This window comes from Rhinopithecus bieti, unplaced genomic scaffold, assembly GCF_001698545.2.
Source record: "Rhinopithecus bieti isolate Rb0 unplaced genomic scaffold, ASM169854v2 scaffold_6946, whole genome shotgun sequence".
Taxonomy (NCBI): domain Eukaryota; kingdom Metazoa; phylum Chordata; class Mammalia; order Primates; family Cercopithecidae; genus Rhinopithecus; species Rhinopithecus bieti.
The window spans coordinates 632,644-660,552 of NW_016805697.1; the positions used below are offsets into that span (position 1 = coordinate 632,644).

General features: G+C 42.9%; 1 protein-coding gene across 1 annotated transcript in view; it reads left to right on the plus strand.

The window, feature by feature from the left end:
- ABHD3 (abhydrolase domain containing 3, phospholipase) overlaps nucleotides 1-27,909 on the plus strand; it is a 46,007-nt gene that overhangs the window by 5,854 nt on the left and 12,244 nt on the right. The window contains exons 5-6 of the mRNA XM_017873516.1: nucleotides 8,196-8,219; nucleotides 25,478-25,590. Of these exons, the coding sequence (XP_017729005.1) occupies nucleotides 8,196-8,219; nucleotides 25,478-25,590 (137 nt within the window). The remainder of the gene's footprint in view (nucleotides 1-8,195; nucleotides 8,220-25,477; nucleotides 25,591-27,909) is intronic.

Below are 27,909 nucleotides of genomic sequence, written 5' to 3' on the forward strand. Positions count from 1 at the left end.
GTTAATTTAACATTCCTCATCACAGTGTTCTCACCTACTTCACAGGGTTGTTAGAATGTGTAAAGTAGGCGGGGTGCAGGGGCCCATGCCTGTAATCCCAGCAGTTTGCGAGGCTGAGATGGGTGGATCACTTGAGGTTACGAGTTCGAAACCAGCCTGGTCAACATGGTGAAACCCCATTTACCAGGCATAGTGGCGTGCGCATGTAATCGCAGCTACTCGGGAATCTAAGACATGAGAGTCGCTTGAACTTGGAGAGTGGAGGTTGCAGTGAGCTGAGATTGTGCCACTGCACTCCAGCTTGGGAGACAAAGCAAGACTCCATCTCAAAAAAAATAAGTGTAAAGTACTTGGTGGGGTGCCCTGCACAAAGTGGGTCTTTAGAAAATGTTTATGTCATCCAGGCACAGTGGCTCATGTCTGTAATCCCTGTAATCCCAGCAGTCTGGGAGGCCAAGGTGGGTGGATCACCTGAGGTCAGGAGTTAGAGACCAGCCTGACCCACATGGCGAAACCCATCTCTACTAAAAATACAAAGAAAAATTAGCTGGGTGTGGTGGTGGGCACCTGTAATCCCAGCTACTTGGGAGGCTGAGGCAGAAGAACTGCTTAAACCTGGGAGGTGGAGGTTACAATGGGCCCAGATGGTTGAACCCGGGAGATGGAGGTTGCAGTGAACTACTGCACTCCAGCTTGGGTGACAGAGCAAGACCCTGTCTTAAAAAAGAAAACGTTTATGTCTTCCTTCTCTCATCTTCTATTCCCTGGCCAGGGTAGAAAATGTTTTATAGGCTGGGTGCAGTGGCTCATGCCTATAATCCCAGCACTTTGGGAGGCTGAGGTGGGCAGATCCCCTCAGGTCAGAAGTTGAAGACCAGCCTGGCCAACATGGTGAAACCCCGTCTCTACTAAAACTACAAAAAATTAGCTGGACGTGGTGGCGGGTGCCTGTAATCCCAGCTACTCGGGAGGCTGAGGCAGGATAATCGCTTGAACCCGGAGGCGGAGATTGGTTGCAGTGAGCTGAGATCACACCATTGCACTCCAGGCTGGGCGACAGAGCAAAACTCCATCTCAAAAAAAAAAAAAAAAAAGAAAATAGTTTATAATTCAAAAGAACGAGTACAGGCAAATCTACCTCTTGGGATACAGAAACATGTAGTTTCCTTGTGGGAGTACATAGATGTTACCATGTGTGCTATACATGAGCATTTCAGTATCTTCAGTATGAATATCCCTGAAGCACAGGGAGCACTTGCCATTCTGACCCAGTTACTATCTTGTGTAGAGGTTGAAGGTTTAGGGAGAGTCATGAATTATGTCAGGTCACCAGGGAACGGTCAGTTATTTACTGGTGAGATATGAGATATGATATATGATTTAGACATTAGAGAGAACCTAACTCCCAGCATATGGTCAAAGGAGACATAGTGGTTTGTTGTTGATGTTAAACCATTGCTTTTTTCTTCTACCTGAAAACTAACAAAAACAAAGTACTTTTCTGTTAAGGTTCTCTAATTCAAACTTCAGGATGGATGGGTTGGAAACTAGGCTTAAGTTTGTTTAAGGTAATTGTGAGCAAAGGCTTTACTATGTAAGTTAAAGGTAAATAGAATGAGGCTAGGCCTGGTGGCTGAGGCCTGTAATCCCAGCACCTTGGGAAGCCGAGGCAGGTGGATCACTTGAGGTCAGGAGTTTGAGACCAGCCTGGCCAACATGGCAAAACCTTGTCTCTACTAAAAATACAAAAAATTAGCCAGGCATCATGGCATGCGCCTGTAATTCCAGCTACTTGGGAGGCTGAGGCAGGAGAATCACTTGAACCCAGGAGGTGGAGGTTGCAGTGAGCCAAGATCACACCACTGCACTCCAGCTTGGGCAAGAGTGAGACTCTGTCTCAATTTTTTTTTTTTTGAGATGGAGTCTCGCTCTGTCTCCCAGGCTGGAGTGCAGTGGCCGGATCTCAGCTCACTGCAAGCTCCGCCTCCCAGGTCTACGCCATTCTCCTGCCTCAGCCTCCCGAGTAGCTGGGACTACAGGCGCCCGCCACCTCGCCCGGCTAGCTTTTGTATTTTCAGTAGAGACGGGGTTTCACCGTGTTAGCCAGGATGGTCTCAAACTCCTGACCTCGTGATCCGCCCGTCTTGGCCTCCCACAGTGCTGGGATTACAGGCTTGAGCCACCGCGCCCAGCCTCTGTCTCAATTTTTAAAAAAAGGGTAAATACTCTGGGCATGGTAGCTCACGCCTATAATCCCAGTACTTCAGGAGTCTGAGGTGGGTTGATCACGAGGTCAGGAGTTCAAGACCGGCCTGGCCAGTATGGTGACACCTGTCTCCACTAAAATACAAAAATTAGCCAGGCGTGGTGGTGCGTGCCTGTGGTCCCAGCTACTCGGGAGGGTGAGGCAGAAGAATCACTTGAACCCGGGTTGTGGAGGTTGCAGTGAGCCGAGATTGCGTCATTACACTCCAGCCAGGGATCTTTACTATTTTTCAAGTCCTAACATAAGATCTATCTACCTTTTATGAAGCCTTTCTTAATCAGTTTTGCCCATCCTGACTTCATAGGGTTTTATTGTCTATACCACTCCTTGGACATTGAATCTTATTCTGTCTTGTTTTATTACTTTTGTTGTAGTCATTCAACTGAAAATATGGTGCATATCTTTTCAATCTAACTAGATTGTACCCTCCTTGAGGCCAGGAACCTTATGTTGATATTTTGTTTCTCTACTACAGGCTCTAATTCAATCTTCAGTAAATATTATTGAATGAATAAATGAGTTATTCCAATGTTAATATTCATGTAAAGTGCTTAGAACGTGATCTGGCACATAGTAAACACTAGTAAACAGTATCTGTTGTTATAGATAATAAATATATAGAAAATAAATAAATAGATAAAAACTATAATTTATTACCTGAAATCAGAATCATATGACTAGCTGATCCCTGAATGTTCCTCTCATTCTACCCTTTGCTGATTATCATTTCTATTGTTTTTTTTTTTTTTTTTTTTTGAGACGGAGTCTCGCTCTGTCGCCCGGGCTGGAGTGCAGTGGCCAGATCTCAGCTCACTGCAAGCTCTGGATCATTTCTATTGTTAAACTCAAAGATTTGGGGAATCTTAGAACTGAAATATTTCAGATTGCCTGATAAAATTACAGATATGGAAACTAGGCCTAGACAGATACTCAAAACCCATGTAAGTTTCGTTGCTTTTCTTAGGTGCTCAAGCTCAGAGTCTGCTACCTTTTTTGTTGTTTTTGTTCTTTGAGACAGGCTCTCCTTCTGTCACCCAGGCCGGCGTGCAATGGTGTGATCACAGCGCTGCAACCTTGACCTCCAGGGTTCAAGCCAGAGCAGATTTGAGGCTCTCTGGTCCACCTCACTGTGACAGTGGTTCTCATCCTAGGGGCAGTTTTTCCCCCAGGGAGCATTTGGCAATGTCTGGAGACATTGTTGGTTGTTATGCCTGGGGCATGTGCTACTGGCATCTAGTTGGTAGAGACCAGAGATGCTGCTGAGTATCCTATAATGCACAGGACAGCACTGCTACAAATAATTATTTGGGCTGAAATGTCCATAGTACTAAAGATTGAGAAACTCTGTGCTATAGGTAGTCTTTTCCTTTTATTTAACCTTCATTAGAGGGCACCCACCTGTTTCCTTGATTGATGGGTTATCTTGTCGCAGAAAGTTCTTCTTACCAGATTAGTTCTTTATTTGATATTTCATTTCTTTATATTTTGAGGAAAAAATTTATATAGTTCAAATATGTAGAAAAAATAAGCTTTGCACAACAATTTCCCTCATATACATGCCCTTTAGAATTGTTTGAGGTAACTGTAAAAATTAATTGGAGAGAGCTATTACAGAAGCTTAACAGAGGTGGCCAGGTGTGGTGGCTCACGCCTGTAATCCCAGCCCTTTGGGAGGCCGAGGCGGGTGGATCATGACATCAGGAGATCAAGACCATCCTGGCTAACACGGTGAAACCCTGTCTCTACTAAAAAATACAGAAAAGCAGCTGGATGTGGTGGCGGGCACCTGTAGTCCCAGCTACTCAGGAGGCTGAGGCAGGAGAATGGCTTGAACCCGGGAGGTGGAGCTTGCAGTGAGCTGAGATTGCACCACTGCACTCCAGCCGGGGAGACAGAGCAAGACTGTGTCTCAAAAACAAAACAAAAACATACGTGTGCGTGTGTCTTTATAGCATCCAAATGTCCATCAATGACAGACTGGATTAAGAAAATGTGGCACATATACACCATGGAATACTATGCAGCCATAAAAAAGGATGAGTTCATGTCCTTTGTAGGGACATGGATGCAGCTGGAAACCATCATGCTCAGCAAACTATCGCAAGAACAGAAAACCAAACACCGCATGTTCTCACTCATAGGTGGGAATTGAACAATGAGAACACTTGGACACAGGAAGGGGAACATCACACACCGGGGCCTCTTGTGGGGTGGGGGGAGGGGGGAGGGATAGCATTAGGAGATATAACTAATGTAAATGATGAGTTAATGGGTGCAGCACACCAACATGGCACATGTATACATATGTAACAAACCTGCACGTTGTGCACATGTACCCTAGAACATAAAGTATAATAAAATAAAAAATAAAAAACAAAAAAACAACAACAAAAAAACAGAGGCTGGGCACAGTGGCTCATACCTGTAATCCCAGAACTTTAGGAGGCTGAGACAGGAGGATTGGTTTGAGCTCACGAGTTCAAGACCAGCCTGGGCAACATAGGGAGACCCCCATCTCTACAAAAAAATTTTAAAATTAGCCAGGCATGGTGGCATGCGCCTGTAGTCCTAGCTACTCAGGAGGCTGAGAATCACATGAGCCTAGGAGTTTGAGGCTGCAGTGAGCCGTGATTATGCCACTGCACTCCAGCCTGGGCAACAGTGAGACCTTATCTCTAAAGAAAAAAAAAAGAAGAGATTAACAGACCTCTCAATGCCTTAGCAATAGTACTTTGACAGCCAACTCTTTTAGCTCAGTGTTCCCTGATGACTGTAGGGTAGCAAAGGGGTTAAATGAAAAGAGCTGGTTGCTCATTCCCAGCTGGAGTGGGGGAAAGGGCAGAATGGCAGCCTTCTTTCTGCTGTCCTCTGTAGCTGCTTTGCTCCCTCATTCTTCCTTATCTCGCTGCCCCATGTCCAAGGCTTGAAGTATACAATGATGACTGCTACTGATTGAACATTGTTAGGAACAAAGCCCTATGGAGTGGTCAGTACAATTCCTCCTCTAGCAAGAGCTACCAGAACTATGATGCACTTTCCAAAGTTGTCTGAAGAAAAGCGCAAATATCCCAGTCTGCCGTTTAGAAGAAAATCCTAGATGTGTAGGCTGCTTTTTCATGAGTTTGCAGATCATCTTTTTCTTTCCCCTCACTAGTGCTCTTGCCTTCTCTCACTGGCAGTCACGTGGTGACATCTTGCTCCAGAAGCCATTTTAATCCTTATTTAATGTTTGTACTCTAAAGTGATTCTTTTCTGAATGACTGGGAGCTTCAAGTTTCAAGGTCATAATTAACTTTAGCACTGGTTCCTGTGTGATTTAGGTGCTTATGCAAGTAAATACAAATGGCCAACTGAAATTTTATTTATATCAAGACATCTTGCCTTTTTTTTTTTTTTTTTTTTTTGAGACGGAGTCTCGCTCTGTCGCCCAGGCTGGAGTGCAGTGGCGCAATCTCGGCTCACTGCAAGCTCCGCCTCCCGGGTTTACGCCATTCTCCTGCCTCAGCCTCCCGAGTAGCTGGGACTACAGGCACCCGCCATCTCACCCGGCTAGTTTTTTGTATTTTTTAGTAGAGACGGGGTTTCACCGTGTAGGCCAGGATGGTCTCGATCTCCTGACCTCGTGATCCACCCGTCTCGGCCTCCCAAAGTGCTGGGATTACAGGCTTGAGCCACCGCGCCCGGCCGCCATTGTTTTTAACAAGAAAAGATACAGGAGTCACTGAGCCTACTCTGACTTTTCTGAATGTATTTATAGTTTATTTAAGATTTCTCTGGCCGGGCGCGGTGATGCATGCCTATAATCCCAGGGTTTGGGAGGCCAAGACAGGAGGATCGCTTGAGCCCAGGAGTTAGAGACCAACCTGGGCAACGTGGTGAGATCCTGTTTTTACAAGTAACTTTTAACAATCACCCAGGCTGGCTGGGCACAGTGGCTCACGCCTGTAATCCCAACCCTTTGGGAGGCCGAGGGGAGACAGATCACTTGAGATTAAGAGTTCTAGAACAACCTGGCTAACATGGTGAAATCCCATCTCTACTAAAAGTACAAAAATTAGCTGGGCATGGTGGCACATGCCTGTAATCCCAGCTACTCGGGAGGCTGAGGCAGGAGAATCACTTGAATCTGGGAGATGGAGGTTGCAGTGAGCCGAGATCATGCCACTGCACTCCAGCCTGGGTGACAGAGTGAGACTCTGTCTCAAAAAAAGAAAAAAATTAACTGGGCCATGGTGGTGTGCACCTGTGGTCCCAGCTACTTAGCAGGCTGAGGCAGGAGGATTGCCTGAGCATGAGAGGCTGAGGCTGCAGTGATCTGTGACTGCGCCACTGCACTCCAGCCTGAGTGACAGAGTGAGACCATGTCTCAAAAAAAATATATATTTCTCTTAGGTGAGTCAGTAAAATGTAGTATTTCTAGCTTTTGATCAAATAGGATTTCTGAGGTTTCTAAACATTTATCTTCTTTCAACTGGGCCTAATAAAGTTTTCTATATGACTTTTCAGTTGCAAGAAAATTCCTTTGCAAGAACATAGCCTGCATACCACATTAAATGAAGGTGGTGTGCCTTGAGATCTAACCTCCCTGAGAAGAGAGTCAGAGTTGTGTATGTTCTATACAGCAGTTGGTTCATCGGTGCTTAGAACCTGTACAGTGCTCAGCAGCACCCTGCAAGAAGAGATTTGGAATCTCAGATGGCCTTGATTGGTTGGATAGGTAATCAGACAAAAACAAAATAAATTTTAATTCTTATGAATATAGACCCACTAAATCAGTGAGAACCCGTGTAGACACAAATCAGGATTTTGTCTAAGGATGGTAAAAATACATATCTGGGGCTGTGGCTGCCTGAAAGTTAAATGAGAGTTAAATATTTTAAATACGAAATAACTTTTGAAACCAGCATGACACTACAACTACCATTATTACTAATAGCTAACTTTCACCGAGTACTTACTTGAGCCAGCATTGACCTAAACCCTCTGCATTGATCTGAGCCCATTTACCCCGCAGATGCAAACAGGATCAGAGAAAGCACAAGATCATCTTTCCTCCCTAGGTCAGCTGAACAGTAAGCAGTAGCATAATGGGGCCCATCCCACCAGCTCAGGTCCCAGGCTGTTTGCAGCTCTACCGGTGATGTTTATACCTCGTGTAAAATTCTGGCGTCCATGTTTGCTGAGCCTCAAGGAAACAAGAGCTGTTTCTTAGGATATAAATAGATACGTATGAATGTTACAAATGCAATGGGTAGAGGATATATATTTTTTCTTTGTTTAAAGCAAAAACATGGCCAGGCGCAGTAGCTCACGCCTGTAATCCCAACACTTTGGGAGGCGGAGGTAGGTGGATCACTTGAGGTCAGGAGTTCAAGATCAGCCTGGTCAACATGGTAAAACCCCATCTCTACTAAAAATACAGAAAAATTAGCCAGGCATGGTGGCGGGCACCTGTAATCCCAACCACTAAAGAGGCTGAGGCAGGAGAATCGCTTCAACCCCAGGAGGCGGAGGTTACAGTGAGCCAAGATCATGCCATTGCACTCCAGCTTGGGTGACAAGAGCGAGACTACATCTCAAAAAAAAAGCAAAAACATTTAAATTTGACTTGTATTTAGAATTGTTTTAAAAACACTTATTGGAGGCCCACATATGTGCATAGGAAGAAATATTCTAATCTTGGTAGGAAACATTAACATCACTTTAGTATACAATTTTCTAATTTGAACCCACATGTGGAATTTAGAGAACTGGAATTTTATTTTAGTGCATTTAGATGAAATTGTCAAACATTATACCTGTGAGACAGATTTTTAAAATCTTTTAGTGCTCTAAATCAGTGTCAGTAAGATTATTATATCATGAGCAAGAATCGTGTAGAAATAACAAAATTGCTTTCCTGGTTTTAGATGTGTGGTTTTAACAACAGAGGAGTGGCGGGGAGAATCTCTTGGTAAGTAAATTTAAAAGACAACAGTCTTAACTTTTAAAGAATCATTTATAGTTTTATAACAAAAGCATATTCTTTTATTTAAAATAACTTTGTTTCCATAAGCAATACAAATTTATCATACAAAAATACAGATGTGGAAAAAAGGAAATTTACAAGACCCATAATTATATAACCAGGGAAATTCCCTTAGTCTGTGCTCATTCAGATTTCATATATAAATAAAATTTAATGTAATATATTTCTATTTTTATAAAAATGTAAGTTCTATTCTTGTAAGCTAAACTTTTGTATTCTACTCGACATTTTAACATCATAATTATTCACAGGCCTACATCATTTTTTTTCTCACCTCTCAAACCTAGCTTTTCCTGACTCTGGGAAGAACTGGGAAGAGAAGGCCTTATTTTAATGCAAAACACATTTTCTTTAAAATTAACCAATGCAAAACAAATTAACTAATACAGTGATTTTTTTTCCACTTACGAAATTTACATTTGTTATGAAACAATTTTGTATGTTATATTTGTATTTTGCCAGCTGAAGTTTACATGGTGGAAATGTTATTGAAACCTTTTAAAATTTATATCAGGTCTTTTTTCCCCCCGTCTAATTCTGAGGTTTTGCTAGGATAGATCTTTCACCTCTTAGAAAATCACTCTATCTGATGTTTAAATCCGTGAGTTGGAATGAGAAATATTCCACTCGCTAACATTTTCTTCAGCTTTTAACTTTTACAATCTCAGCAGGTCAAAGGCAATTCTACTAGGATTGAAAGAAACATTTTGGGGGTCATTGATAGAGAATGACATTAAGACTATAAATAATTAAGTCATGCTGGAAATAAAAATTTACAGTCAGGTCACAAATGTCAACACTTTATAAGAACTTGGGAAGAAAAACCTCTTGTACTTTGCTTTACAGGGACTTAGGCACTGGAGGAAATGAAGATCAATACGATTTCGAAAGCAAAAGTAACAGAGTGTTATGGTCTCACGCAAGTGCCTTGTAATAAATAGTTTGATGTGAAGGTTCACATTTCCTCATTCAGTCCAGCCCTTTAGGAATCTCGTAGACAGATAGTACTCTAAAGGGGAAAGATTTGAATGTGTCACTGTGGCCCTGGCCCAGGCAAATCATTTTGAACAGCTCCTGTCTGCTGTGCATTCTTCTAGGACACAAAGCGGGGGAAGACATGGTCTGAGGCTCTCAAGGAAATAATGTGCTGCAAAGCCGAGCTCGTTAGTTCTTTATGAAGTGAGGGACAAAGATCTGTTCATTCAGCAAAGCCGTGGTGTGTGCCTGTTAAATCAGGCACTGTGCAAGGCAATAGAGTGAAGATATACATATTAATGAGACACAGCCCTAATCTTTAGGAGCTCAAACTTTAGTTATGGGAGAGAGTCAAGTCCATAAAAATATACACAGTGCTAAGTGTAACAGTAGCCTTTGTTAAGGCTACAGAGCGCAAAGGGAAAGAGAACAAAGTGCCTTGGGGAGGTGGGAGAACTTAGAGAGGAGAACTTAGAGAGGAGAACTTAGGAGAACTTAGGGAGGAGAACTTAGGGAGGAGAACTTAGGAAGGAGAACTTAGAGAGGAGAACTTAGAGAGGAGAACTTAGAGAGGAGAACTTAGAGAGGAGAACTTAGAGAGGTAGCATTCTAAGTTGGATCTTGAAGGCTGTGATATTGAACCTCCAAAGGGGAGAGAGAGGCTTTCTCAGCACAAAGACCAGGATATTATAAAGTGCATGCAATAGCAACTACTTACTATGGCTGGATGATGATGATAATTTTATCTAATATTTATGTAATCTGTAGAATGTATCAGTTATGTCTTTTCCTATTTAATCTTCAGAAATAGAAACAGCCCAATGATTTAGGTAAGTATAGCCCCTATTATCTCCCATTTCCTTTTGGAGACAGGGTCTTGCCCTGTTGCCCAGGCTGGAGTGCAGTGGCACAATCACGGCTCACTGTAGCCTCGACCTCCTGGGCTCAAGTAACCCTTCCATCTCAGCTTCCCAAGTAGGTGGAACCAGAGGTCTGTGCCACCATGCCTGGCTGATTTTTTATTTGTTTTTTGTTTGTTGTTGTTGTTGTTTGTAGAGATGGAGTCTCACTCTGTTGCCCAGGCTGCTCTTAAACTCCTGCGCTCAAGCAATGCTCCCACAGTGCTGAGATTCCAGGTGTGAGCCACTGCACCTGGCCCTATCCTGCATTTTACAGATAAAGAAAACAAGACACTGGTAGGTTAGGAACTTACCCCTCCCAATCAATGGCAGAACCAGGATTCAGACCCAGATGATCTAACTATGTGCTTATGTTCTTGACCATTATGCTTTATGCTTTCTTACTATTCTGGAAGTGGCAGGAATTTTTCTAGAAGGGTAGGGCCAGATTTTGAAGAATCACATGTAGAATCCTAAGAAACCTGGTAGTGAATCATTGATATTTTGAAGCAAGGGCATAATTTGATCATGGTCATGTTTTAGAAAGAGAACCATGGCAGTAGTGTGTAGGAAAGAAAGAGATGGAGGGGAAGGAGGCTGGAGGCTGGAGGCTGGGAGGCCAGTTAGAAAGCAGTTACTACAGACCTACATGGAGTTTGGAGTTGGAAAGCAGATGGAAGGGGAATAAAGAAGAAATAACAAAAATGAGTAGTGTTCATGGGGAAGAAAATAGTATTAGTTGTATTGTGGGAAGTAAAGACAAGGGAGTCAAAGGTAATATTTCTAGCTTGGCTGGCTGATGGAAGATGCTGGTATTTGAAATAGGAAATTTAGAAGAATTTGTGAGATTATGATGTAACAAAGATAACAGATTCCGTTTTAGATGATTAGGGTGCTTTTAGATCATCTCGGTAGAAATTTTTAGTAAGTTTGTGGATGTACTGGACTGGCTTTCAGGAGAAAATACGCAAGCAAGAGAGAGACAGACTGAGATTATCATTGTGCAGGTGGAAGCTCAAGAGTAGCTGAGATTAGTTAGGGCATGTGTAGAGTAAAAGGGGAGATTGATGGTTAGAAGCTTAAGAAACAACAGGCTGGGAGTGGTGGTTCCCACCTGCAGTCCCAACACTTTGGGAGGCCCAGGTGGGAGGATCACTTGAGCCCAGAAGTTGAAGATCAGCCTGGGCAACATAATGAAACCCTGTCTCAAATATATGTGTGTGTATATATATGATATATATATAAAATATGTGTATATATATTATATATTATATATAAATATATTGTATATATTATATATTATAGTAGAGCATAATCGTATATAATATATTGGTATATATTATGATAATGTTAAAATATATTGTGTATAGTATTATATATATATTTTTTAAAAAGAAAAAAGAAGCACATAGGAAGGAGGAGAGAAAAGAGAAGGATGCTTTTAAAAAATTCTCTCTAACATTTTAAAGTTAATTAGAAATTATGCTTTGAAATGTAAGCAAACCCAGTAATTTTCAGCCCATAAGCTTTAATTGATTTTTGAAACCTCCAAAGAAAAAATCACTGAGTTCTAAGAAAGATAAGGTAGCTGGGTCTTTCTTGGAGTCTTACACAGTATGTCGTTAAGATTTTTGATTTAACTAGTAACCCCCCAGCAATATATGTGGTCTCAGAAATAGCTAATAACACTACTTAGCCTGTTAGAGTTACAGTCTGGCAGGCAGCTTGGGTTTTATGTAGCAGAAAGGACCTTGGACTCAGTAAGAAGTCCCAGTTTCAAGTTCTGTTGTACACCACTAAACCAGCTATACAGTGTAAAGTACAAGTCAAATAACCTGTTCCTGTTTCTCTTTTCTTAACTTTGAATATAATAATGTGTACTTGAAATATAATAAATGTAATACTTGCCACCATCACGAAGGTTTGTTTTTTTCAAGTTCACATGGAAAATAATAAACAGTGAAGGCTGAGCACGGTGGCTCACAGGCCTGTAAATCCGCAGACACTTTAGGAAGGCTGAGGTGGGCCAGATCTCTTGAGGCCAGGGAGTTCGATGCATCAGCCTGGCACAAATATGGTAAAACCCCATCTCTGCTAAAAATACAAAAAATTGGGCCGGGCGCGGTGGCTTCAAGCCCTGTATCCCAGTACTTTGGGAGGCCGGACGGGCGGAATCAAGAGGTCAGGAGATCGAACATCCTGGCTTTACACGGTGAACCCCGTCTCTACTAAGAAAATACAAAAAACTAGCCGGGCGGAGGTGCGGGCGCCTGTAGTCCCCAGCTACTCGGGAGGCCGAGGCAGGAGAAGGCAGTAACACGGGAGGGCGAGCTTGCAGTGAGCTGAGATCCCAGCCATTTGCATTCCAGCCTGGGTGACACAGCGAGACTCCGTTCTTCAAAAAAAAAAAAAAAGAAAAAAAACAAAACATTTACAGAGACTATGGAATCATTTGAACCCAGGAGGTGGAGGTTGCAGTGAGCCAAGATGGCATCACTGCACTCCAGCCTGGGCGACAGAGCAAGACTCCATCTCAAAAACAAACAAACAAAAAGAAAGAAACAGTAAACTTAAAATATCTTGTAAAATAAAACTTTTTAGGGCCAGGCACAGTGGCTCATGCCTGTAATCCCAGAACTTTGGGAGGCTGAGGCAGGCAGATCACTTGAGCCCAGGAGTTTAAGACCAGCCTGGCCAACATGGAGAAACCCTATCTCTGTTAAATTTAAAAAATAATAAAAAAACAGGCCAGGCACGGTGGCTCACGCCTGTAATCCCAGCACTTTGGGAGGCCGAGGTGGGTGGATCATGAGGTCAGGAGTTTGAGACCGGTCTGGCCAACATGGCAAAATTCCGTCTTTACTAAAAATACAAAAATTAGCCGGGCATGGTGGCATATGCCTGTAATCCCAGCTACTTGGAAGGCTGAGGCAGGAAAATCGCTTGAACCCAGGAGGCGAAGGTTGCAGTAAGCCCAGATCATGCCACTGCACTCCAGCCTGGGCGACAGAGTGAGGCTCCTTCTCAAAAAAATTTAATTAATTAAAATTAAAATTAAAGTTTTTTATAACTCAAGGCATAATTGCTACTGTATTAACTCATTAGATCATTAGGGTATAAGAAGTATACATTTAATTAGTTTACTTCCTTGAAATTCTTTTTTAAAGTACTTGTTCTAAAAGGATATAATTGTAATTACCTTTGGTCATTCTACATCCTTGTTATTCTTTTTTGAGTTGGATCAAAAAATGAGATGTTAATATTGATTATTAGAGTTAGTGTTGATATTTAGATCTCTTGATAATCCTGCTTCTTTCTGTCTTCAAGCTAAGAACAATTACTGTGTCATACTAGAGGAACTCTGATGTTTATTTATACCTCACCTTGTTCCAGAAAGAATTTAATGTGGCTCAGACCCAGAGTAAGCGAGACTTTAGGGTAGGCATAAAAAAGAACAAAAGATGAATCAGCAGAGATCAAACAGGAAGGAACTGTCTCTAACAGAAATTAGCTCACAGGAACTAGCAAAGGTGAAATGAAATTTAGGGTAGGCAGTTCTCCTAGGAGTGGAAATGTTAGAGATATACTTAGAATTTATAGAGATTACTATGGCTCCTACAAAGGAGAATAAGGAAGTAGAAATTTTCCACTGCCATTGTGTCCTCATTTCCAATTAGTTATTGTAGGATTGGGGGAAAGCCAAAGGCCTTTCTTACTAAGAAATGAGCATCCTGTACTAACTTTTCTCCTTGGGTCTGTTTCCTACAGTAGACAGACAATCCGAGTCTCAGTGGAGCAAACCTCAGATATCCCTGTAGGATTCTAGGAGCCTTGGAATAGATGAGACTTTTTCTTCTGCCCTGCAGATTGGTTTTCAAGGATAGGAATCCAGGTTACCCACAAATTCCCTAATATTGTTGATTACTTTGTGAACTTGTTTAGGAATGGTAACTTGCAAATAACTTAGCCAAAATTTGTTGAAAGCTCTTTTTAGTTATAGGATCTATAACTAAAAGCTGTAAATTTAGTTGTACATCCTATAACTGATATTCAAAATAGGTAAATATGTAGACACAGAAAGCTATTTTTAGTTATAGGATCTTGGGTTCCCTATTTTTAGTTATAGGATCATGCAGACTTCTGTGTTCCTAACCCAATAAGAAAAGCATCCTAGCCACTTTGGGAAATAGTCTGGCAGTTCCTCCAAAAGTTAAAATAGATTTACCATATGACCCAGAAATTCCTGAAATGAAAATATATGTTCTCACAAAAACTTATACATGGGCCAGGCACAGTGGCTCATACCTGTAATCCCAGCGCTTTGGGAGGCCGAGGCAGGAGGATCACTTGAGTCCAGGAGTTCAAGACCAGTCTAGGCAACATAGTGAGACCTTGTCTCTACAAAAACAAAAAATAGCCAAGTGTGGTGGCATGTGGGGGGCTGGGTGCAGGGGGACTGCTGGAGCCCAGGAGTCTGAGGCTTCCGTGAGCTGTGTTTGTACCATTACACTCCAGCTTGGGCAATAGAGACCCTGTCTCTAAAAAATAAAAATAGGCCAGGCACAGTGGCTCACACCTGTAATCCCAGCACTTTGGGAGGCCAAGGCAGATGGGTCACAAGGTCAGGAGATCGAGACCATCCTGGCTAACACGGTGAAACCCCATCTCTACTAAAAATACAAAAAAAAAAAAAAATTAGCCAGGCGTGGTGGTGGGCGCCTGTAGTCCCACCTACTTGGGAGGCTGAGGCAGGAGAATGGTGTGAACTCGGGAGGCGGAGCTTGCAGTGAGCCGAGATTGCGCCCCTGCACTGTAGCCTCGGCATCAGAGCGAGACTCCGTCTCAAAAAAAAAAAAAAGGAATGAAGTCTTGAATGTATGGATGCACTTTGAAAGCATTATGCTAAGTGAAGAAGCTCATCTCAACATACCACATACTGTATCAGTCCATTTATATGAAATATTCAAAATAGGCAAATCTATAGACACAGAAAGTAGATTAATGATCACCTAAGGCTTGAGGTGGAGGATGATTGCTAATAGTAGGAGGTTTCTTTTGGTGTGATAAAATATTCTTAAATTTTGATGGCACAACTCTGAATATGTGAAAAACCATTGACTTGTACCTGAATTATGGTATGCAAATGACATCTCATAAAGCTTTTAAAAAGAAAATCCTCCTTTAAGTGCTTTCTAGTTCAAGTTAGAGCTGGCTCAGCAGTTAAGGGAGGGCCAAGAAGGTCAAGCAGAAGCTAGAAAATAATTTAAAGCAGCACTGCCCAAAATGTGGCCTGTGGACCAACTCTGTTCCTCAGGGTACCTGACTCCAGTCCCAGACCAGATGAGGAGCTGAGATAGAATGTAAGCCAACTTAGGCCGGATGTGGTGGCTCATGCCTGTAATCCCAGCACTTTGGGAGGCCAACACGGGTGGACCACTTGAGGCCAGGAGTTTGAGACCAGCCTGGCCAACATGATGAAACCCCATCTCTACTAAAAATACAAAAATTAGCTGGGTGTGGTGCGCATGCCTGTATCCCAGTCACTTGGGAAGCTGAGACAGGAGAATCCTCTTGAACCTCAGGAGGCAGAGGTGCAGTGAGCCCAAGATCACACCACTGCACTCCAGCCTGGTCAGCAGAGTGAGACTTCAGTCTCAAAAAAAAAAAAAAAAAAAAAAAAAAAAAGAAAAAAAAAAAAACCCCTCCTCATTCCATAGGTGAGGACACCTCTGGAGAAGTGGGGTGACAGTCAGAAGTCATAAAGCTGATTAGCGGTCTTATGGCAGGAACTCGGGCTGTGCAGCCTAGCGTCTTGACCTTTCAATACTGGCTTCCAGTCAAGTCAACCTGAAAATCTGGGAATAGACGGAAGGAGGGTTTTCAGAGAGAGGATCGTCCCCCTAACCTCAGATTCTTTAGGGTTAAAGACTCAGGTCTAGAGAAATCTGTTCTTGTTTCCTATTAGCTTTTCCTCCTTAGCTTTTCCAAGGAAGCTAGTAGTGTAGGAGGGACTTAGAGCTCTTCCCCCACCCCATCACCCCAGCTCCTCCACCTCACCCCACCATGGGCCATTTTCTGAAAAAGGCATTTAGAAAGGATTAAGGGACCTGCCTGATAGCCTGAGGAAGGAGGGGTATAGAGGTCAGGGCCGGCCAGGGCACAATTCAGTTTCAAACTTCTACTTTTAGGCAGTGCCTTTCTCACGTGCAGTACCTCCCTACTGGACATTGTTCCACCCAAGTCAGCCCTTTCCTAAGTGCTTCAAAATAACCTGTCCCTGCTCCCCTTACCTTCATCTATATAACAACCTAGGGAGGCTGGTCTCAGCCAGGTGTAGGTGTGAACACATTTAATCCTTGAGAATTTTCTCCCAACATTGATGGGTCCAGTCCAATAATAACAAAAATTTTAAATGTAGAAGATTGTGGCCAGGCGTGGTGGCTCACATCTGTAATCCCAGCACTTTAGAAGGTCAAGCCAGGAAGATCACTTGAGCCCAGGAGTTGGAGACCAGCCTGGGCAACATAATGAGACCTTATCTCTACAAAAAATTTAAAAATTAGCTGGGTATGGGCATGGTGGCATGTGCCTGTAGTCCCAGCTACTCAGGAGGTTGAGGCAGGAGGATCGCTTGAGCCCAGGAGGTCAAGGCTGCAGCTAGCCATGATCATGCCACGGCACTGCAACCTGGGCAACAGAGCAAGAACCTAGCTCAAAAAAAATTTCAAAATAAAAGAGAAAGAATGTTTTGTTGAATAATGGAAGAGTTTTAGAAATAATACTTTAATAGCTAGCTGTCATGCTTAATATGTGTCAGATGATCCTGTAAGATAAGAGATGTTTGGAAGTACTTCCCCATACACTTCAAGGAATCCAAGAGGTTCAGACCCACATAGAACTAGAGTTCCCTTCTCCCAAGTCACTCCAGATAGGTTTTATCATTTTTACCACTGCAGCATCCTCCTCTTGGCTTAGCTCTCACCCTACTTACTCTCTTGGTGCAGAGGTTCTCAACTCTGGCCGCCCATTAGAGTCCCCTGGGAAGCACTGAAAACTACTGCTCCCTGGTCAGGTGTGGGGGCTCACACCTGTAATCCCAGCACTTGAGAGGCCAAGGCGAGTGATTGCATGAGGCCAGGAGTTTGAGACCAGCTTGGCCAACATGGTGAAACTCCTTCTCTACTAAAAGTACAAAAATTAGCCAGGCATGGTGGCGGGTGCTCTAATCCCAGCTACTCAGGAGGCTGAAGCAGGAGAATCGCTTGAACCCAGGAGGTGGAGGTTGCAGTGAGCTGAGACTGTGCCAATGCACTCCAGCCTGGGTGACAGAGCAAGACTGTCTCACAAAAACAAAAACAAAAAAACAGCCAGGCGCGGTGGCTCACACCTGTAATCTCAGCACTTTAGGAGGCCGAGGTGGGCGAATCACCTGAGGTCGGAAGTTCCAGACCAGCCTGACCAACATGGAGAAACCCCATCTCTACTAAAAATACAAAATCAGCCAGATGTGGTGGTTCATGCCTGTAATCCCAGCTACTGGGAGGCTGAGGCAGGAGAATCGCTTGAACCTGTGAGGCGGAGGTTGCGGTGAGCTGAGATCGTGCCATTGCACTCCAGCTTGGGCAACAAGAGTGAAACTCCATCTCAAAAAATACTGATCCCTGAACCCCATCCCCCAGAGATTCTGATTCATTTGGTCTGGGGTGGAGTCCAAGTATCTGTAATTTATTTTAAACACTCCTTGGAGAGTCTAATGTACAAACAGGGCTGAAAATCCCTGGGAGGTGATGAGTAGTCCTGCATGTGATAGCCTCCATGACCCAGGTGAGTCACGAGATTTGCCTCTTAGGAGCCTGGACTGAAAATAACTCCTGGCTGACCTGCTCTAAGCCACTAACAAAACTGCTCATTTATTGGTGTAGCTTGTACAACATGACATCATGAGCATGTACGGCAGCCATCTGGAGCGTTGGCAGGAATGTGGCACAGAGGCCAGCCTCCAGGCTGGCCAGGATATTTCCTGGGGCCCTTTGTTTTATGGTTAGTTGTTTTTAACAATTAGCAAACTCCCAGGCAAATTTAGACAGTTGGTCATTTAATATGTCTATCAATGACTGGGTGAAATGACTGTTCATTAAACTGCTGATTTTACTTATGTGCCAATAATTTTTCTTTTCTCTGACTCCTTAATTAATTAACTCATATTCCAAAAATAAAATCAATTTTCCTAGGGACGACTTAGGCAGTTTACTAGGTACTGGACAGGGGTGGGTGAAATGAAAACACATTACACTGTAGAGATCAATTAGAGAGTGTAATTAGTTCTATTTTAAAAGGATTATTCCTTTTGGGGAGGCCCACAACCACACAGGAATCACAGAGTTCATTTAAATGCATCTTATCAAATATTTGAGTGCAGATCATTAAGTACTTGAGAGAGGAACACGCAATGAAATGTTCTAAGATCCTGATGATCATCAAACATTACAGTTAAGTAAATATGAAACGTCAGTGATTTTTTACGAGGCATTCATGTGTCTTTTTCAGTTTTCACTTTGCTGGACAGAAAACTAAAATTCTAGATAGCTTAGTTCAGCATTGGAAGTGCGGTAACCCCAGCCCTGAGAGAGAAGGATTCTGAGTTATGGCTTCCACGACAGATTAGCAAATTAATCTCCTCCAAGAATAGCTAGGGAGAGTCTGGCTACCTGATTAACAGAGGGAATTTTAAAATTTGAGTCTAGGTCAAAAATTGTTTTTTTAATGAAGAGAATTAATTCTAAAACAGAATTTCTAAATCTGGTACAAGAAAATTGTCTTTCAGGTTAGGAGAAATCAGTTTGTCAGCTTTTAAGAAGCCTTAGTTGATTAAGAAGGATAAATGAGATGTAGTCCATAGGTAAATATAAAATATATACTTTATTGTTTTTCTTTTATATATGAATAATAGTAATTATATTTCATTCTCTTAAGTGCATTTTAAAAACTAACCTCTTTCAGCCATTAAATTACTGTTGTTGGCCAGGCATGGTGGCTCACGCCTGTAATCCCAGTACTTTGGGAGGCTGAGGCAGGAGGATTGCTTGAGCCCAGGAGTTTGAGACCAGCCTGAGCAACATAATGAGACCTCATTTCTATAAAAAATAATGAAAACAAGTAAATTACTGTCATTGCTCTCTGATCATAGTCACAGTTGGATAATTTAAACAACCTTGGTTTGTAATTATTACCAAATTATTCTAACTTACTGAATGTTTATGTCCAAATATCTACTGGAAGTGATATATCTTTTGGATTTTTCACATTTTTCCCATCCTCATCCCACCCAGAAGGAGTTTCACCACCCAGCAGAATCCTCCCAGCTCTTCCTTCATCCCTCTTCTGATTAGATGTGATTTCATCTACCGGAAGGATAGCTGCCAGTTGCATTAGTAGCCCGAGTAACAGAATTTAACCAGAGTCTTCTGTCTAAAAAGCTTCCAGTTGTATCTTCAGGCCTGAAGACGGTTTCTGCAGAGCCTGCCGATTCAATGTACTGCCCCTTAACTGTCTTTGCTGTGTGTTCTGGGTGAATCTTTAATGGGTCCCAAGTTCTGTAGGCTCTGCTTATTTCTAACTTCAGATCCTGTGAAGAAAGAAGACAGATGATGTTTCCTATTGGAACCCATCAAGGAGCATGAGGCTGTGTGGTAGAACTGCATAGTTGTGCATATCAGAACTTACTAATTAATTGGTCTCCTCCCTTTTAGTCCTGTGTGTCAGTTCAGTTGGACAAAGGTTTATTAACAGAGCTAGAGGTGAAAAGACAGTGATAGAGACTCACGTGGGACAGGGCATGGAGCAGGCTGGACAGGGCAATTAGGAGCAGGATTGAGAACAGCTGTGAGGTCCTAAAAGACAGGGGCCAAGTCTCACCTGTTGTGACATTTATTTATTTTTTTGAGACAGGGTCTCACTCTGTCACCCAGGCTAGAGTGCAGTGGCATGATCTTGGCTCACTGCAACCTCTGCTTCCCAGGTTCAATCTATCCTCCCACCTCAACCTCCCAAGTAGTTGGGATTACAGGCATGTGCCACCATGCCTGGCTAACTTTTGTATTTTTTGGTAGATGGTGGGGGGGTTCACCATGTTGGCCAAGCTGGTCTTGAACTCTTGACCTCAAGTGATCTGCTCTCCTCAGCCTCCCAAAGTGCTGGGATTACAGGTATGAGTCACCATGCACAGCCTTGTTGTGGCATTTATTCCATGCACAATTTCAACAGGCAAGGTTGACAGCGAAGGACACCAGGCAGGTGAAGGTCACACAGGTGGCAAGGATATTAAGGGGCCTAGCAGACAAGAGAACAGTATCCCATTGGTCTGTGTCTGTACATTGGAGAAATAATAAAACACAGAGCTGGTAGGGTTGCTCGGCATCATATTGTGGAAAGTCTTGAATGCTTGGCAGAGGCTTAATTCAGTAGGCAGTGGAAAGCTAATGAGAAATTTTAAGCAGAAAGACTGTCATGATTACAGCTGGAAGTGTTCATTAGGAAGATTAATCTGATAGTGCATTGAATGTAGGATTGTGAATGATTATCAGGAAAAACTGGGAGTTAACCAGTTAAGTTTTGTGGCAGTCCAGGTGAGAGGCAAAAAGGCCTTGTAGCAAAGACAGCTGGTGCTACATCCTTACCCCTTGGCACTTACCATTCCCATGTATGCCTTTTTGAGGGCTTCCTCCATCTCTGTGACTGGGGGCCTTCTCTAGCCACTGGAGCTGCTGGAACTGCGCTTAGGGCAGACCAGAAGTACCAGGGAGTTAACATCCTCCAGGAGAGCCTTCAACCAGTGGCTGAAAGGGAATTGGTGGATAAATAGCTCACTTGCCACTGGTGGGGATCATTGTAAGCCTTGTTCGACAGTCTCCCAGACTATCCCAGGGAACTTGAGTCCCAGTTGCCCACAGCCATAAACTGCCTGGTATATTTTTCTTACTGACTTCCTGCCTTTCCTGACTCACTCTGCCACTCTCCTGCGGGTGCTTCCTGGTGTCCCCTTCCAAATGAACTGCTGGCACTCACGTCCTTGCTTCAGGGGCCCTTTTGAGAGAATCCAGCCCTGTACTAGAGTGGAGAGGAGTTTCCTTTCACTGAAAAGGAAGAAGCTACAGGATTGGGCAGTTTATCAGCTATGTGGTTAAAGGAGAGGGAGAAGGCCATGTCGCCCACAATTTTAACTAGGAAAATGTAAATGCCGTTTATAGGGAAATGGGAAGTTAGGAGAAGCGTTGGGAGTTTTCATGAAGAGGAAAATGGGTTAATCTTTGTGCATTTTGAGTCTGAAGTACTGGTAGAACTTTATAGGGCAGCTGCCTGCTGGAACTTGGAAATTTGGATCTGGAGCTGAGGATGCAAGTGACAGTGGAGGTTTAGGTTCAGTCACTGGGGAGAGGTGGTTGATGAAGATACGGGAGTAGATGAGAGCTTCAAGAACTGGGTATTGACCAGAAAATAAGCAGATACAAGCCTAAGATAAAACCTTTGGGAATGAATACCTACCTGCATTTGGGGTTGGGGGAAAAGTGACAGTGACTAGGTAGGAAATGGAAAGCTAGCAGAGCCACCGGGGAAGCCAGGGGAGGAGCTAGCAGGAGGCTGACTATGATGGAAAGGTTCCAGATTTGCTGAGTTTCAGAGTTCTGGAAACTGTCGATCTATACCATTGGATCATTATGTATTGAGGCATAAGGAGCTTTATATAGTTTATTTATTCATTTTGAGACAGTCTCAATCTGTCACCAAGGCTAGAGTGCAGTGTCATGATCACAGCTCATAGCAGCCTCTATCTCCCAGTCTCAGGTGATCCTCTACCACACCTGGCTAATTCTGTTTTTGTTTTTTGTTTTTTAAGAGATAGGGGTCTTGCTGTGTTGCCCAGGGTGCTCTCAGACTGCTGGGCTCAAGTGATCAGCCCACCTCAGCCTCCCGAGTAGCTGGGACTACAGGCATATGCCACTACACCTGCCTAGCTTTACATATTTTAACATTTTAAGTGTCTATTGCAGTGTAGCACAGCTGGGGCTATAGGGCTATACTATTATAAAAGAAAATAATATATCAGATTGTATAGTGCTTTATCTAGAATGAAGGCAGTGCCAGAAATCCACACTCCTTCATTGGCAATATTATCAGTATTGATCTTAATGCAATTTATTTGGAGAAAAACATTTAGGGAAAAATCAGTCCCTGTATCTGAGGGTACCAGATATTGATTTATTCACTCTGTACCTCATGGAACCCTGGTGCTTTACAAGAATTAGGTTCTTACTACAAACATAGAATGCAGCCTCTGCTAATCTGTGAGCTTTGGCAAATTACTCAACCTTGCCGGGCCTTAATTTCCTTATGTACAAATAAGGAACCAAGTGACATCTATGGTCCTTTTGACACAAAGATTCTGTGATCCTAGCAGTTTTCCTTAGGGCTTTTTCTTATGCCCTAACTCTGTAGGTGTCTATATGTATGCATTCTTACATATACACATATAGTTAAAGCCTGTATAATAGCAATGTATGTTGGGGACTATTCATAAATAATTCAGAAATTTTAAAGGTGTGCAGTGTGAATAGACTCAATCAAAATGCTGAGTAAGGATGATTTCATCACCCAGGTTCTCATGACAAATTCTGAAGTCACTATGAATGAGCCTAGTATAAAATATTTTCTGTTTAGATTTTACGTTGAATTTGTGCTCCCCTTTGTGACTGAAGTGCATTCAGTCACAAAGTTTTTTTTTTTTAAGTATCTGAGCATAGTCACTTATTAGCTGTTAAGATGTTACAGGAGTTATTTAACCTCTCAATTCAGTTTCCTCATTTATAAAATAGAAACACTGGAGTCTTCCTCAGGATTTTGTGGACACAAATTTAATGTTTCAATAAATGTTAGTGATGGAAAATATTGTCAGGTTAACGTTTTTCTTTCGGAGAGTCACATATTTGCAGATATCAAAAAGATGCCAGTAGGGAATAGGCTGTGTTTTAGGGATGAGTTTAACTGAGGCAGTTGTTAAAAATTATAATTTTCAGGCCGGGCAGGGTGGCTCAAGCCTGTAATCCCAGCACTTTGGGAGGCCGAGACGGGCGGATCACGAGGTCAGGAGATCCAGACCATCCTGACTAACACGGTGAAACCCCGTCTCTACTAAAATACGAAAACTAGCCGGGCGAGGTGGCGGGCGCCTGTAGTCCCAGCTACTCCGGAGGCTGAGGCAAGAGAATGGTGTAAACCCGGGAGGCGGAGCTTGCAGTGAGCTGAGATCCGGCCACTGCACTCCAGCCTGGGAGACAGAGCCAGACTCTGTCTCAAAAAATAATAATAATAATAATAAAATAAAAATTATAATTTTCTCAGGCTACTCATTAGTGATTGAACATTGGGTAATACAAAACCTTCCTAGTATGATCATGGTTTATTGACATAATGAAATTGGGTGGTGTAGATAACTAGTTTCCATGTTTTCTTCCAGTAATGTTACCAGATTCCCCTCCTTGTTATTAAATTTCTGGTTATTTTTTCTCAAAGATACTTAATTCTTCTTCTTCTTCTTTTTTTTTTTTTTTTTAGACGGAGTCTCACTCTGTCGCCCAGGCTGGAGTGCAGTGGCCGGATCTCAGCTCACTGACTGCAAGCTCCGCCTCCCGGGTTTATGCCATTCTCTTGCCTCAGCCTCCAGAGTAGCTAGGACTACAGGCGCCCGCCACCTCGCCCGGCTAGTTTTTTGTATTTTTTAGTAGAGACGGGGTTTCACCGTGTTAGTCAGGATGGTCTCGATCTCCTGACCTTGTGATCCGCACGTCTCAGCCTCCCAAAGTGCTGGGATTACAGGCTTGAGCCACCGTGCCCGGCCCCACATATACTTAATTCTGACACACACGCACTCACATATATTCTACAGAGAGGATTGCCCCCTCCTCCCAGATCTCAAGTGAAGTATCCGTGATGCTTTTCTGCTCTTCTGCTACAGAGCCCTTATTGATGACGTTCACATGAAAACCATTTGTTTAAATGCATTATATATTGAAGCATGATCAACTTTACATATTTTAACATTTTAAGTGTCTACTGCAGTAGTATAGCTGAGGCTATCTGTATATACATACTATTAGAAAAGAAAATATTTGGCCGGGCACAGTGGCTCATGCCTGTAATCTCAGCACTGTGGGAGGCTGGGGTGGGCAGATCATTTGAGGTCAGGAGTTCCAGACCAGCCTGGCCAACATGGTGAAACCCTGTCTCTACGAAAAATACAAAAACAATAGGCCGGGCATGGTGGCTCACACCTGTAATCCCAGCACTTTGGGAGGCTGAGGTGGGCAGATCACTTGAGGTCAGGGGTTCAAGATCAGCCTGGTCCACATGGTGAAATCCCATCTCTACTAAAAATGCAGAAATTAGCCGGGCATGGTGGTGGGTGTCTGTAACCCCAGCTACTCAGGGGACTGAGGCAGGAGAATCACTTGAACCTAGGAGGCAGAGGTTACAGTGAGCCAAGATCACACCACTGCATTCCAGCCTGGGCAACAGAGCAAAACTCCATCTCAAAAAATATATATATATATTTTTAAAGTTACTTTGGGCCAGGCACAGGCTCATGCCTATAATCTGAACACTTTGAGAGGCCAAAGCAGGTGAATCACTGGAAACCAGGAGTTCAAGACTAGCCTGGACAACATAGCAAGACCCCCTGTCTCTACAAAACATTTTTAAAAAATTCTCTGTTTGTGGTGGCCTGTACCTGTGGTTCCAGCTACTTGGGAGTTTGAGGTCAGAGGATTGCTTGATTCTGGGAGGCCAAGCCTGCAATGAGCTGTGATCATGGTACTGCAGTCTAGCCCGAGTGACAGTGCAAGACCCTGTCTTACCAAAAAAAAAAAAAAGTTATTTTTGGCTTTGGGGTTACAGGTTGTTCTTTGTTTAATAGAAGCATAATTCTCTGGTTTTTTTCCTAAACTGCTCTGGTTAAGTTGGAGACACATTTGTGTATGGTACTAAAATTTAAGGTATTTGTATTGATCTTGCCCCATCTGCATCAAGCCTTCCTTGCATGTTCATGGTCTTTTTGTTAGTGCCAACTCTAACTGTGCTGACTTTAAATGGCATATGTATGCACTGCAAGACAGGAAAATGATAAATTATTAATACTACAGTACGTGCAAAGGTTATTTTCTCATATGTATGACTTCTTGCTCCTGTTTACATTTCTGCATTTTACAAATCATTAACCTCACATTCTAATTTTTGTGCTTTACTTGTCACTTCTTCTAGACACCAAGGACTTACTGTTGTGCTAACACTGAAGACTTGGAGACAGTTATTCACCATGTACACAGCCTGTACCCTTCTGCTCCTTTCCTGGCAGCAGGGGTTTCAATGGGAGGGTAAGGTTTTCCTTTCTAAAATAATCTCTGAGAGGGAAGCTATTTTATTGGCTGTCTCTTTGAGAGGACTATAAGCTAGCTATATGGACACTTTTTAAATACATGTCTGATTATGTTTATCGTATTTTATTTATTAAATGCGGTTGAATGAACGAAGAAAGGAAATAATTAATTCAGGTGAATTTTAATATTTTTCTTAACTACGGGTCTCTGTGACTGCGGATTTTGTGAGCCTGAAGGCTTGTCCGAAGCCCATGAAGTTGATTGCATCACTCACCGGCTGCCATGTTGACCTTCTGATTCCTGACGCACTCCCAGCCATCCCTGGAGCTGCGTTCTGAAGCTGAACTTGTAGCATGACTTTCATCACTCCAGTTACAGAAATAATCACTTATTGCTCTCTCCAGCTGCAGCGGCCTTCAAAATTATTTTTCCCCAGGTGGCATTTTGTTTTGTTTTGTTTTGTTGCTGGGCAAATGGACCTACTATGGAGTGCGCTCCTAGAAACTGAAGTTTTGTTAACCCCTTACTCCAGCTGCTATTTTAAGCATATAGGTATTGTGATTTATGCTGCTTGCCATTACTTTGGGGCTTATTTGGAACTTTTCTATTTAGGCTTATTTCTACTAATTGTTTTTGGGGTTTTTTTGTGGTTGTTCTACTGATGGTGAGCTTAAGGAAATCCAAAATTTTTATTGTCTGAAATTTTACTATGCTTTTCGATTCCCAAAGCCATTGTCCAAAACTAGTTTTTTAAATCAGCAAATACTTAAGATAGAAAATGATATTTTTTTCATAATTTTATAATTGGTTTATCTGTCATTTCAGTTTTAGAACATCGTAGGAGTTTATTCACTTGAAAATGAACAGCATTTTCTACAGCCAGTGGCTGTGAGAAAGAAACAAAATTAATTTTTTTAAAAGAAAATGAACAGCATTTATAAATGATAGACTCTAAAAAACAGGCCTTTAACCACGGCTTTTTAGATTCTGATAAACTTAAAACTAACAAGAAAAGAATACATTTCTTACATTAGCATGGAAAGTCTGACTTGACCTACTAAAGGAAGAACTCTCAATTAATGGAGAAAACCCAAGCAGAATCTCTGAATTGTGCTTAATGGACAGACTTTAGCTTCTCTTTCCTTTCCCCCATAATGTGAACCTTAAAGGACAGGGTGAGAGCTGAACTTTTCCCTTAATCATATAAATGCTTGGCTTTTTTAAAGGCCAGAACTTACATAAACAGGTCCAGATTCTCTATTCAGAGGCTCGTGGGAAATGTCTATTCATGCCACATTGAAGCCTCCGTGCCTGAAAGCAGAACTTGGCCATTAGCCTTTACAGCTGGTTGAATATTAATGTCTCGTGAATTGTTAGACGGAAGCACCCCTTCTAGTTGCCTAGCATTGTGACACCATCACAAGTGGGCTTACCACTTGGGGATGTGTTTTATATCTTGACACATTTTTTCTTATGGAGATGCAACACACAAAAACAGTCCGTGGATGATCCTTATCCCCAGCGCCCCATGGACTGGGCTACTCCCTGTGATAGCGTCTGTGATGCCCTTGGGGCCAAATGCCAGCAACTCATGGATCATCTCGTTTCATCAGTGTCACCCCCTCCTTTCCCTCTCAACTCTGATTATTGTGAACGAAATCTCAGACATCACTTATAAATAGTTGGTATCTCTAAAAGGTGGGCCAGGCATGGTGTCTTATACCTGTAGTCCCAACTCTCTGAGAGGCTGAGGCAGGCAGACCACCTGAGGTCAGGAGTTCAAAACCAGCCTGGTCAACACGATGAAACCCTGTCTCCACTAAAAATACAAAAAATTACCAGGGCGTGGTGATGCATGCCTGTAATCCCAGCTACTCGGGAGACTGAGGCAGGAGAATCGCTTGAACCCAGGAGGTGGAGGTTGCAGAGGGCTGAGATCACACCACTGCACTCCAGCCTGGGCGACAGAGCAAGACTCCGTCTCACACACACAAAAACACACACAAAAAAAGGCCGGGCGCAGTGGCTCACACCTATAATCCCAGCACTTTGGGAGGCCAAGGCAAGTGGATCACCTGAGTTTGGGAGTTCGAGACCAGCCTGACCAATGTGGAGAAACCCTGTCTCTACTAAAAATACAAAATTAGCCTGGCATGGTGGTGCTTGCCTGTAATCCCAGCTACTCGGGAGGCTGAAGCAGGAGAATCTCTTGAACCAGGGAGGCAGAGGTTGCGGTGAGCTGACATTGTGCTATTGCACTCCAGCCTGGGCAACGAGGGGAAAACTCCATCTCAAAAAAAAAAAAAAAAAAAAAAA